The sequence below is a fragment of the Liolophura sinensis genome, chromosome 1, assembly GCF_032854445.1.
Source record: "Liolophura sinensis isolate JHLJ2023 chromosome 1, CUHK_Ljap_v2, whole genome shotgun sequence".
NCBI classification, from domain to species: Eukaryota; Metazoa; Mollusca; class Polyplacophora; order Chitonida; family Chitonidae; genus Liolophura; species Liolophura sinensis.
In genome coordinates, this window is record NC_088295.1 from 90,441,124 (window position 1) to 90,455,185 (window position 14,062).

The following is a 14,062-nucleotide window of genomic DNA, read 5'->3' on the forward strand; positions in this document are numbered from 1 at the left end:
GTTGTTATATCCCTTCGTAAACAAGTATTAATTCTCAAAAGTATGATACACCATTGCCAGTCATCAGCGTTTTTATTTCGTTACCAACCCTGAACGCTCTCAATCCGGTATGCCTGCTGACCCTAAACAGCCTTCTGCTAAGACATACTAGTTCGTACATCAGAACTAATTCGACCACCTAGTACCAGTTCTTAACTTTCTTATACTAGTAGCATTCCTTGAAATTTACATAACATTCCTCCATATCTATATAACGACACCAATTCTTGTACTACATGTAGTAACATTCCTCGATATCTGTATAACGGAACAAATCCTTGTACTAGTAACATTCCTCGATATCTGTATAACGGAACAAATCCTTGTACTAGTAACATTCCTCGATATCTGTATAACGGAACAAATCCTTGTACTAGTAACATTCCTCGATATCTGTATAACGGAACAAATCCTTGTACTAGTAACATTCCTCGATATCTGTATAACGACACCTATCTTTGTAATAGGAACATTCCACGGTATCTATATACCAACACCAATCAGTGTACAAGGAGCAATCGTCGGTATCTATATAAAGACACTAATCATTGAGCTCGGAGGATTCCCCAATATCTATGACGTCACTAATCCTTGTACCAGGGGCATTTCTCGATATCTGTATAACAACACCAATCTTTGTATTAGGAGCATTCCTCGATATCTACGACGACTCCAACACTTGTACTAGGAGCATTCCTCGATATCTATATAACGACAGCAATCTTTGTACTTGGAGCATCCCTCGATATCTGTATAACGACACCAATCTATGTACTAGGAGCATTCCTCAATATCTACGACGACACCAACCCTTGTACTAGGAACATTTCTCGATAGCTGTATAACGACACCAATCTTTGTACTAGGAACATTCCTTGATGTCTATGACAACACTAATTCATGTCCTACGAACATTCCTCGATGTCTATAGAACGACACCAATCCTGGTACTAGCGTTCCTCGATATCTATATAACTACATAACTGAAAATCAAATATTAAGAGTCAACACAAAGTTTTATTTCCAGACGAATTATTATAATTATACCTTGTCGGTATAGCCGTCTATTTGATGGCGATCTCCTGTAACCATTGTCTTCAGCTACCTGACAACGAATAAAAACATGTATATTATATAGTTAAGGAAATACTGAACCTATTTTTAGTTAATGAATACTACCTCAAAGTTATCTCGAACATTATTCATTGTATCAAATATAGGCCAATACAGGTGTGTTCTTTCTGAAGGAAATAATTTACTTTTATGAAAAACAAAAATTTCGGCTGTACACATGTATTTCTCAGAGTGACTACATAACTAACACTACAGTACGATCTTTTTTGTACGCTAATCAACAGTTTTAAGGCCCCTAATCCTCTTCCCTCCAGTAAACATGATGGTGAGTGAAATGTTCATCATTCCCCTAATTCTCACTCAATTCAGGGCGGTAAAAAATGAGCAAGCCGAAAGCAGAGCGTCCTTTTTATTTTCTCGTTCAAGGACAAAGTTTGCGACAGGGAGAGCCATATATGTATTGGAGGACGTCGATTCAGATCACGCTTTAAAACCCTCCTGTATTGTCACCACTGTCATCAGCAGCCATGTGATGGAGCTTTATCAGTGTCATATGGAGCTGTATCACCATCAGCTCGTCACTAACCCTATTAATGGACCTATATTGTCATCATCAGTCCTACTCCAATAGCAAAATGTCATCATTGTCTTTCATACTACAGAAGGTTAAGTTCTATTACTGGAGCTACATTGTCATCATCAGCCCTACTCCAATAGCAAAATGTCATCATTGTCTTTCATACCACGTAGTTTAAGTTCTATTACTGGAGCTACATTGTCATCATCAGCCCAACTCCAATAGCAAAATGTCATCGTTGTCTTTCATACCACGTAGTTTAAGTTCTATTACTGGAGCTACATTGTCATCATCAGCCCAACTCCAATAGCAAAATGTCATCGTTGTCTTTCATACCACGTAGTTTAAGTTCTATTACTGGAGCTACATTGTCATCATCAGCCCTACTCCAATAGCAAAATGTCATCATTGTCTTTCATACCACGTAGTTTAAGTTCTATTACTGGAGCTACATTGTCATCATCAGCCCTACTCCAATAGCAAAATGTCATCGTTGTCTTTCATACCACGTAGTTTAAGTTCTATTACTGGAGCTATATTGTCATCATCAGCCCTACTCCAATAGCAAAATGTCATCGTTGTCTTTCATACCACGTAGTTTAAGTTCTTTTACTGGAGCTACATTGTCATCATCAGCCCAACTACAATGGCAAAATGTCATCGTTGTCTTTCATACCACGTAGTTTAAGTTCTATTACTGGAGCTACATTGTCATCATCAGCCCTACTCCAATGGCAAAATGTCATCGTTTGTCTTTCATACTACGTAGTTTAAGTTCTATTACTGGAGCTACATTGTCATCATCAGCCCTACTCCAATAGCAAAATGTCATCGTTGTCTTTCATACCACGTAGTTTAAGTTCTATTACTGGAGCTACATTATCATCATCAGCCCTACTCCAATAGCAAAATGTCATCGTTGTCTTTCATACCACGTAGTTTAAGTTCAATTACTGGAGCTACAGGTATATACATGTATCACCATCTTATCTTTGTAAAAATAAACAAAAAGTAACAAAAAGGCAACCAAAAATCTCATGATATACCTTGCAAGTGTCTTGCAAGCCTTTCCCACCGCTGTTTATATTCCAGTGAAAAGTGTTGATATAAATCTGTGCATTTCCTAAACACTTTTTTCAATCCTTTTGATTAAAGAACAAAAGTGAACCGAAAATCCATATAAAGAAGGCAAAGAAATTCTTACATTCAAGATTAGACAGCGATCATGAAGATCGTTGGTTTCAGGAACCGATTTCACAAAGAGATTTTTTTGGACTAAATTTTAAATATGATTTTAGAACTTGCTTTTGAGCCCTGTAAATAGAAAAAAATTTCAACACTTCCTGAATGTTATCTTAAAACAAATGTGTCAAAATTTCAACTGCCATAACCAAAAAACAATTACTGCGAGAACGCCTTAAATTTTGACTTCAGTACTGCTTTTTCCGACAATTCATATACTCGTGACACTAACAGTTTAGCATTAACATTTCAAGGGTTGGATGAGTGACTATGCAGGACCTGTGAGTCTCATACATGACAGTTGTAAGTGTTACAGTAACAGTTAAGTGCTATGCGTAACATTTGAACGTGTGGCCACTCTTTAACCCATTTGAGTGTTATTTGCAGCTGTTAAGGTATAAGAGAGTATGTATACATGGGTCACAAGAGAGAAATGATCAATCCGATTTGGATTCGGATCGCCATTGCGCGAGAAAAGGCATCCCATTCAGTACCTATTGTCCATATTAAAGCCCCAATGTCCACATATAAATCTCGTAGAATTCATTTAATCAAATGTAGGCCTATGTCGACAGATGTAACAGTTACAAACAACCCTGGTACTGATATCAATAAATCTGAATATAAAGTAGGTTTGGACCTGTTGAATTATTAGAAAGCCATGCTGATGGTGAAATACGGTCTATTGTCCTCCTGCACATCTATATTGGTGACGTGCACAGCTTGGAACTTTGCATGAGCGTGAATGAAGCATTCATATCGATAGGCTCGCACATTATAGCTTCTACATATGGTTCAGGCAGATTTGTTCCCATTCATTAAATTTTCGTTAATTTTTAAAAGATCCCCATCTCAGTCTAAAAGTATTGATTCCAAAACTATGCGAGTAGTGGGTAAGGATGTACAAGATAGGTTGAGCTACGCATTAGGGACATTACCGGATGAATTCTGATCTAGAACTGAACCACAATAGATCACAGTACAATCCAGGTGTTCTGTGTCAAGGGTTATAACGGAAGTACATACTTCACAACACACTCAAGACTGCTGTCTCCAGTTTCCTGATTGGCCACACAGCGACAATCTCTGGCAGAACCCTCGTCATTGGTTATCACAAACCTTGTGCCGGCTGCAACACTCTCGCCAGTTTGCACATCCAAACAGTCACCTGAAATGTTAACTTAGTTAAGCCAGATATAAATTGTGGTCATTCAAAATTGCATAGAATTGTTACTTCAGTAGCAGGTGTTCGACATAAGTTCGAAATGCCTAATGATAACAGATTATAACGTTGTAAAGAGAAACAAAAAATTATGATCTGTTTTGTTTCTCTTGGTAACTACTTTGGATATAAAAGAAACAAAATACAAACGTACACACGCGCAGGCACGCACGCACACACACATACACACACGCACACACACACACACACACACACACACACACACACACACACACACACACACACACACACACACACACACGCACACACACACGCACACACACACGCACACACACACACACACCTATGTTCGAATTTGATAAACAGTGTTATTACAGTATGGGTTTTTCCAGTATGGGTTTTTCCCAGTTAAACTCTCTGAAGAAAATAACGAATGCGTGGTAATGGCTTGCAACAACAGAACTTTTGAAAGCTAACAAATGAAAGTAAACACTGAAGGAAATCAAGAATTTCTTTAAAAAAGGAAAGTTGTCTTCTGTGCTGATTTTGCTCAAAGTCCTACAGAGGCTTATGTTATTGAGGTATTGTGGTATCAGCCATCCAAACAACTATAGCGAAAACCAGTTTCCACTTTTCAAAACTGTATACGGGATAACGAAATTTAGTCGGATAATTAGTATACTGATAAATGTCAGAGTGGGTATCAAATTGTCCACTCAGCACCAGATGACGCCGCCTAATGAAATGTCAGATCTGACAAACGGTATAATTGTGGTAGTGATATACTTGTGATTGACGCATACAATCGGAATTGTTCTGCGTTTCACGAACCCACCCTACCCCATTTTAATTAGAAAACGCGATGGATTTGACATTCACTCACGTCCACAAAACTTCCCAAGGGCAGCAGTCTGTTCCGGCCCTCAGGGTCCATGAAAGGGCTGGCCTCCAACCAACACCCCTGAGACGGAGGTTTGAGTCCTTCACATCTAAACACAGAACACAAAGGTCTATATGTCATACAGAGTATGTGAGGAAAATGTAATTTTAACACACTCGAGCAGGTCTTAGCGGAAATTGATCTTGACGGGTGTTACTTTGTTCTGATGAAAGGCCTGGACTGTTGCTCTATACATCTACACTGCCAGAAGTCTAAACGTTACACATAGACCTACATGTATGCTCACATTCACCAGTCCATGTAATGTTATGATTATTCCTTTTAGTAAATAACGCACCTAAAAATAAGCAAACATACACATTTTTGTAATTAAAATATGTTTTAGAATTTAAAACAAAAAAACACCAAAAAAACTTAGGGCTTTAGAAGTTTATAATATTAAAGAATCTACGTTTTGTCAGCAAATGTTAATGACTGCTGCATGAAAAACCTGCCTGTGTGGCACTGAATCTACGTTTTTGTCAGCAAATGTTAATGGACTGCTGCATGAAAAACCTGCCTGCGTGGCACTGAATCTACGTTTTTGTCAGCAAATGTTAATGGCTGCTGCATGAAAACCTGCCCTGCGTGGCACTGAATCTACGTTTTGTCAGCAAAATGTTAATGGCCTGCTGCATGAAAACCTGCCTGCGTGGCACTGAATCTACGTTTTTGTCAGCAAATGTTAATGGCTGCTGCATGAAAACCTGCCTGCATGGCACTGAATCTCTATTATTCATCCACAAGCCGAGATCTCCACGATGACCATGTGGCGAAAAGCCGACTCGAATAACCACAATATGTTCATGAGGCGTTAAGGACGACTCGAATGACCACGATATGTTCATTTGGCATCAAGCCGACTCGCTTAAGCACGATTATGCCCATATGGCATTAAGCTGACAGGCTTGACCACGATATGCCCATGTGGTATTAAGCCGACAGGCTTGACCACGATATGCCCATGTGGTATTAAGTGGCATTAAGTCACGTGGAATTGCCACTGGCGTCAAATCTCTGTAATTCCTCCACATGTCCTGTAAACTGCCACGGTTTCCAGAAAATACCATATGTCTGCCACATATCACATGTTGAATACTAACGTTTGTGTTAAATGACTGATTCAAAGAAGGACATTGTTGAATTCCATGATATACACAGACAAAATCACGTGTGGATAAGTGTCAGTTGTGGGTTTACATCTGCATGTATGTAGGGCCTCGACTCGAACGTCAAACCTCTCATATGATTATCTCTCATGCGCTATATTGACACAAACGTACTCACAACCAGTTTCCTTCCTCGTCAGACAAGCGTTGGTTTCTTCAAAATAAACACACAAATAATGAACATTTTAAAAAAGAAGTTGAAAATTTCTTATTCAGTGTCCGTTTAAATGCATCTAAATATTTAGTAAATTTTGTCATTTGTAACGCCGAATATGTAACAGATACCATGCAATACCTTCCTGGGCTGGTAGCTAATGCTATATACAGGATGAGTAACCATACCAGGAACCCAGACATCTTGGCAGCGAACAGTGAAATGCCACCAGTAATACAATCTGTTTTTGCAGGCTACTGTTGCACATTCCTATTTATTATCCCCCCAGGCTTTGGAGAAATTGACCAGAGGATCATAATAACTAGTAATTCTGCGTAACACATAACCAGAAAAGTGATAAACATGCGATCTATGAAAATAACTATGTGTGTATGGAAGAGGAGATCAAACAAAAGCCCAAACTGTCAACGACCATGAGACGTCGATGCCCAAAGTATAAAGCAATGGAGACCGTTCAACAAGACTGTTGCGACGCAACGTCAAACACAATTGTCGTGTTGACGTATCTCTTCAATATGTGTTGTCAAGGCAGTTACGCCATGTGCAATTTGCGACTTCTTACGGGCACAGGCGCTGTCTCTTGGCATGATCTGGCTTTCAGTCGTGAAGTCGCGAAGTACTTCTTGGTGTAGTGTAAGCATGTCTAATCGTCAATCAAATAAATGTGTATACTTCACGCAAGCTACAGGCGAATTGGCCCCTCTTTATAAAGTTGTATTTATTTCAAAATTATATTATTAAACTTTCATGCTCACCAACAGAAGCACTCATTGACCGATTTTGAAGTTAAATCCACACAAATAGAACTACAGGCAAATCGGGTTTTGAGAAAATAAGTTCAAACGCTTAATTTTAAATCTAACTGTCCATATGTAGGCCTACGTGTACATGTGTTACACCGGAACTTCTGTTTGTGATGATAACAATGATGATAAAGTGAACTATTTCCACCGCCACCCCTTCTAAATATATCGCCGAGAAATTAAGTCGTTATGTTAAGTTTGTTTAATCCGTGGTTACGTGATAGGCGTTCACGTGCGAAGAAACTTGTGCTGCCTATTCTGCAAAGGTACTTTTTGTTTTGTAGTAAATTCTACATGTTCCTCCATTTACAATTAAACATTTTACTAATCAAAACAGTGAAACGTCTCTCTGTATACATATCCACTCCCCCGATTCATTTGCCAGCTACGTTAGTGCCGTCTTTTTTCTTTATAAGGGAGGAGCTGTTTCGTTTTCTTGATTCATGAGCGACGATGTTTCATTTTCTTGATTCTTACCTGACAGGTGTTTCGTTTTCGTCATGCGTAACCGACAGAAATGTTTCGTTTTCTTGATTCATAACTGACGGAAACGTTTCACTTTCTTAATTCATATAATTGATCACAAAAAACGTAACGGATTCATTTTCTTTCTTCACAAATTGACAAATCAAAGATCGTGTTATAAAGTTGCTTCTTTCTTGACGCTGTGACCAACTAGGTGTATCGTTCCCGACCGTGTACCGTATTATACACGTATTCATGAAATACCTAACTGAAGAAATTGTCCACTCGGTCTTCCATTATCAGCTGTTGAATTCATTATGGAATGGCACAGGTCTGTAATTCAGATTGACAAGTAAGCTTAGCGTAAAACAGCCCACTCCATGCATCGGTATTCAGAGTAATGACCCGAAATCCACATACAACTGATGTGATTACACCGAGACATGTATGCGCTTGCACTGATGATTATATCCATGCTTGTAATTACGCGCTCGGCATATTTACACAATCCACATGAACTTATTTTGAATTATATTACATAAGAGAGACACCCTGAAAATTACACAATTTACGTGCTGATGTTGCGGTATTATTGTATCCTGTTCCACAATCAAATACCAGAGCTGCTAAGAGACAAAGAGCCTGGATGACTTGGATGCACTTTCAGTTCATGATTTACACGCCAGGTAACAAAGTTGTCACGTGGTTACTTAAATGTCTAACATTACATGTAGAGATCTTTATACTGCGTACCTGATGCGCATTTATGTGGCGGTCACCGTCCGCAAGTCACCCTCCACAGGTCACCATGCTTGCACAACTGACTTTTTGCCGTCTTAGAATTTTCTTGGATAAGAGGTAACACATCAGTCAAATACATGTTATATAGATATATTTAGCTTTAGTATACATTCTTCTGTGTGATGCACGGTTTTTGAGAGTTCACATGAAACTGACAGAAGCGAATTTTCACATGTATTTGACAGCACCAGATATACTTATCCCACTATGTCTCCACGTCGGTCTGCTGTAAGAAAACGTTTCCTTACAGCGTGGTAAAGTGACATTCAAGACATTAATGTAAGTGTGTGTTAAGAAGTGTTAAGTGTGTTAACATTGGTGTTGAGAAGAATGTTGATTCACAAATCGAGCAGAGGTGACCTCCTCATCAACTGAAAGGATTACCCTATCTTGCTTCTTAATTTGTCGGGGGATCAACCCGGTTTGTTCGAGAATGCATGGAGACAGATGAGGACAGTTATTTGTACAACGCCCTCGCCTCATATACCAATCCTTCTCTTGTCTCGAAAACGATTGTATCGCCACAGTGTATCAAAATGACGAAAACCGCTGAAATTCATTGACCTCGACGTAGAAAGATAGTGACCGAATGATCAATGACGTCATTGACCTCGGTGTAGCAGGATAGTGACAGACTAATCAATGATGTCATTGATCTCGGCGTAGAAAGATAGTGACCGACTGATCAATGACGTCACTGACTTCAGCGTTTTAGGATAGTGACCGAATGATCAATGACGTCATTGACCTCGGTGTAGCAGGATAGTGACAGACTAATCAATGATGTCATTGATCTCGGCGTAGCAGGATAGTGACCGACTGATGAATGACGTCATTGACCTCTGCGTAGTAGGATAGTGACCGACTGATCAATGATGTCATTGACCTCGGCATAGTAGGATAGTGACCGACTGATCAATGCCGTCAGAGAACGTGCTGTCATATAATTTTCAAGAATTTTTTCTTGAGGGATAGGAAAGCTTTTCGGTGTAAATAATAACGATATAATGTTCTCAAGACATTGTGCAAATTGGACACAATACGACTACCTTCCATCACTGCACTATATAGACTACATGTCAGAAAATATTGTCAACAGAGAACAACTGTACAAATTAGTTCAGAACCATATAACAGAACCAAACAATGTGTCTTTTTTTCCATTCTTTGAAAGCCATTCCATGAATAGTCTCACTAAAATCAACACAATACGCGGTCAATCAATCCACCATGCATTACGTAGATGTAATTATTACACGGTGAAATTACATTTATATACACAGGTATCTCCTTCTACTTCCAAGATAGGCAATACTTCATACAGAAAATACAACATTTTCTACGTACTAATACAAGTAAAAGCATATACGGCAAAATCAATACACTCTAGTCCGTTCATTTTGTCCCTATTACTATGGTAAAATTATCTGGATTATAAATGTTAAGCAAACAGCACAAGGTATGGAGGTTCCAACTTTGGCTTAGTCTAGAGAAAACAACGAACACAATGGTAAAAGAGGGCTAACTGGCATGGAGTAATATTATTGGGGTATAGAGTAGAAATGGATAAAAACATAGAAAAGCCTATGGTCAAACAACATGGCAAAATGAGTGAAAGATGACACCAGCAAATACGATAACTCGGCTACATATTAACTTTATAATAACACCAGGTAAATGATTGTTCCTAAAAATGAAAGAAAAACAATCACATCTGATGCCTTACAGGCAGAAGTCAAAGTACTATGCAGAATGCCAGTATGTGATCGGCAGTTCACAGCTAACATTGGCATTTCACGCCTATTATCGACAAGACGAGCATTATACATGTACTTTTGGAAAATCCGATTGACAAAGAAATAATCCAATGATTTATGTTATTCATATATGATAAAGAAAATCAATGGCACATTTAGGTTTGCATTATACGTATTAAGATTTCTACCCACAAATATGCTATCTCTGACAGCTGTAACAGTTATTAAACCGTTACCTCCAGATTTCAAACCAATAACTTGTGCTTAGTCGACTTCGCGCGTGCATGGGCGGACTCGTGCTGCGGTGGGGTGGAGTGGGTGGGGGATATGTGTACGCTGCGAATCCACCGAAAATATGTACTATACACCTGAACTCACATGACGGGCAGTGTTTTACTATATGGCTAATTTCGCATTTATGGACAGAATTTTTGTGTACTACTTCTTCCACATTTATTGTGATAGTGTTTTATAATGGAGGGATATATATGCCTTTGTGGTTTACAGTATGACTAATTTCACATTCATTGGCAGTGTTTCCGGTACGATTATTTATTTCATTGGTGTTTACGTCATACACAAGAATATTTCTGTGCGATTAATTTGACACTGTTTTTTTTTTTGTGCGACTGTTTTCATATGGGCAGTGTTTTACTTTATGACCGATAATACAATTTCCATTAAGGCGCTTTTCATCTTTTGGGGCGTTTATATACTATTAGAGAATCTATTATGCATTTAGCCACGATTTAATATGTGAGCAAAATCTGTCTGTACAGTACAGTAGTTAATCAACAGGCAAATACGGAGGAAAGGCCACGTGTAGGCTTTTGCGCATCATTATCCTCCCAAATCAGTAAGTAAAGTAATAGGCTGTCAAATAATGAAGTCCCTCAGCCCTGACAATTTGCTATGTGACAGTGCACATACAGACAGTCTGGATCTATAGTATGACCTTTTATATTAAATGCAACATTTGGCTCTGTATGTACATATAGTTGAGCAGCTTACAAATGGTTACAAATAGTATGCGTACAACAGCTACAGGCTAGTGTCAAAGGTAAACCTAGATTTAATATAGCCTGTTCAGTGTCTGTACGATTGCACTGTTTGATTTACATCATGCTTATACTCAACATAAAATACACCCACAATGTTTTTTTCTGCATTTCTCTGAAGACATAATAATACAGTTTTGTTTTACTAATAATATCACTAAGGTATATGTATGTTAACATCGTATCTGCCTCGTTAGCATCACACTATATACTTTGTAATTACACTATTTACGCTTATTATATGTATTCAAATTCATAAACTTTGGTAACAATCTGTAAACATGCAAATAAACACTTCACACAGTGAATAACTTGATGCAAACAATTCAGAATGGTCTAACTCATAACGGTGTGGAAAGCAAGTAAAATGATCTGAAGAAAAAAATTTAAAAGAAATTTCTTATTGTGCTATAAATCTGTTACATATTAAACCCCCAACTGGCTGTACTAAATGCCATTTCCTAATCTTTACACGAATTAGGCTTCTCCCTGAAGATTACAGACAAAACAGGCATCATTGTACAGGCCTACAATGCTGCTGGGAAAGAATACCTAGACAAAAAGAAGAAGGAAAAAACAGCAACCTTTTGAAGAGAAAAATAAGGTCACCATAACACAAAAATGGCTGAAGTCGTGATTTTATGTAGATCGTTTCAAATGCGTAAAATGCAAAAGATACAATTGTGTATATCACTAGGGCAAGTAAATCACATTTTCACTTTTCTTTATGCATAGAATGAGATGAGATGAAGCACGTTGAAGCACATAAGCCAATTTCATTGCACTGTTTCTGCATCCTTTGAGTGTGTTCCTGTGAGTTGTCCCAAACTAATTGTATAATCGCTCTTCCTTAACACCATCAGTTATAAACACACATACTTATACACACACACAGGTAGGTCAAAATTCTCCACTTCCAGCCCATCTTAATAAACACAAGTATTGATTATACAAAGTCTCAATCACTTACAAATGTAGCTCTGCAGCTATGATGGAGAAAGATAAAACAATATGATGACAGACAGTTAAAACAGCTGGCATCTAGGAAGGATACTTCAGGGCTTTATGAGTGGACTCTGACCAATACAAGCTTACATTCACAGACTCAGTAAAAAATTCAGTTCACAAACTGCTGACACAAACCACCAAACATGACTGGACTAATATTCATGAGCACAAGTTAGAGTTGCTGGTACAAAAATTTATGTGCTGGTACACTATTTTTAGCATAGCCATGTTTTCATGATCCAGTGGCAATACGGCCCAGTTTTTAATAACAAATGTAATAAGCAAACTGAAGGAAATACAAGCTTGCCTATGTAAATGATCAAGTTTTACTTTATTTCATTTTTAAATAATATTCTTGTAGACCAAATTTCTTGCATGTGACAAAGGCTTCAAACTTAAGTTTATTAACGTGAACATAAAGTCAGACACTAGAGCTGAATTAATGAATGAATAGTACTCCATAAATGTTCTAAAAATATTTGGGAGGCCTCCATGGCTCAGTTGGTTAGCGCGCTAGCGCAGCGTAATGACCCAGAAGCCTCTCACCAATGTGGTCGCTGTAATGCTAAATAGCATTATCATCATGCCTCCATCATGCTACACAGTGGCTTTCCTTACATCAATTTCATTACTTGATCTTTATGATCCAATGACACTAATATAATTTGGCCCTACTCCATAAACAAAATATGATCTTCCCACGCTAATGTGTCCATATCTCAGGATTAACCCACTGATTATCTGATTTCATGATTCCGTGTGATCTCGATCTGAGGATGTAACCACTGGCTCTTATAAGATTCCTTGTATCTTCAAGTCAAATCCTCCGCCAGTCAGAACTGAGGATGTAACCACTTGATCTCGTAAGATCCCATGTAACTACAGTAAAATTCTCCTCTGGCAATGATCCCAGTAACCTCTGTCAGATCTGGGATGTAACCACTTGATCTTGTATAAAGGTACAATTTTACATATGTTAAAGCTGGGGATGTAACCACCTGATCTGGTAAGATCCCATGTAACTACAGTAAAATCTCCTCTGGCAATGATCCCAGTAACCTCTGTCAGATCTGGGGATGTCACCACTTGATCTTGTAAGATCCCATGTAACTACAGTAAAATTCTCCTCTGGCAATGATCCCAGTAACCTCTGTCAGATCTGGGGATGTAACCACTTGATCTTGTAAGATCCCATGTAACTACAGTAAAATTCTCCTCTGGCAATGATACCAGTAACCTCTGTCAGATCTGGGGATGTAACCACTTGATCTTGTAAGATCCATGTAACTACAGTAAAATTCTCCTCTGGCAATGATCCCAGTAACCTCTATCAGATCTGAGGATGTAACCACTTGACCTTGTAAAGTCTACCATGACTACGATAAAGTTCTCTTATACTCATGACACCTATGTCAAGGTGACATATGATTCAGTGGCCATTACTGCTAATCTTCATGATGATATGTGCCAGCAGAAGTAGTCCCGCTCCCCAGCCTATGGTCACAACATACCCTCTCCACACAGGCATGTTAAGCATTGACCAACCTGCAATACAACCAGTACATACATGTAGAGTGCAGACCTCATCTGTATATTGTAACGATATGTTATCAAATTGTCTCCCTTACTTAGTGTTACTTAATCTGATTGCTGCAAGGACAGGGCAGAACAGGACATTGCATGACAATGGTTTCCATGTAGGCCTTTCCCACCCAATCAGCTGGTTTTATCACAATATCAACAACCCCACACAGTCAATTTCGTCCAGACC

The 14,062-nt window shown here is 38.5% G+C and overlaps 1 protein-coding gene across 1 annotated transcript in view; it reads right to left on the reverse strand.

Annotated features, from left to right (window-relative positions):
- Positions 1 to 8,560: 8,560 nt before the first annotated feature.
- LOC135462079 (ABC transporter G family member 23-like) overlaps positions 8,561 to 14,062 on the reverse strand; it is a 30,629-nt gene continuing 25,127 nt past the window's right edge. The window contains exon 21 of the mRNA XM_064739430.1: positions 8,561 to 13,836. Coding sequence (XP_064595500.1) covers positions 13,721 to 13,836 — 116 coding nt within the window. The 3' untranslated portion in view covers positions 8,561 to 13,720. The remainder of the gene's footprint in view (positions 13,837 to 14,062) is intronic.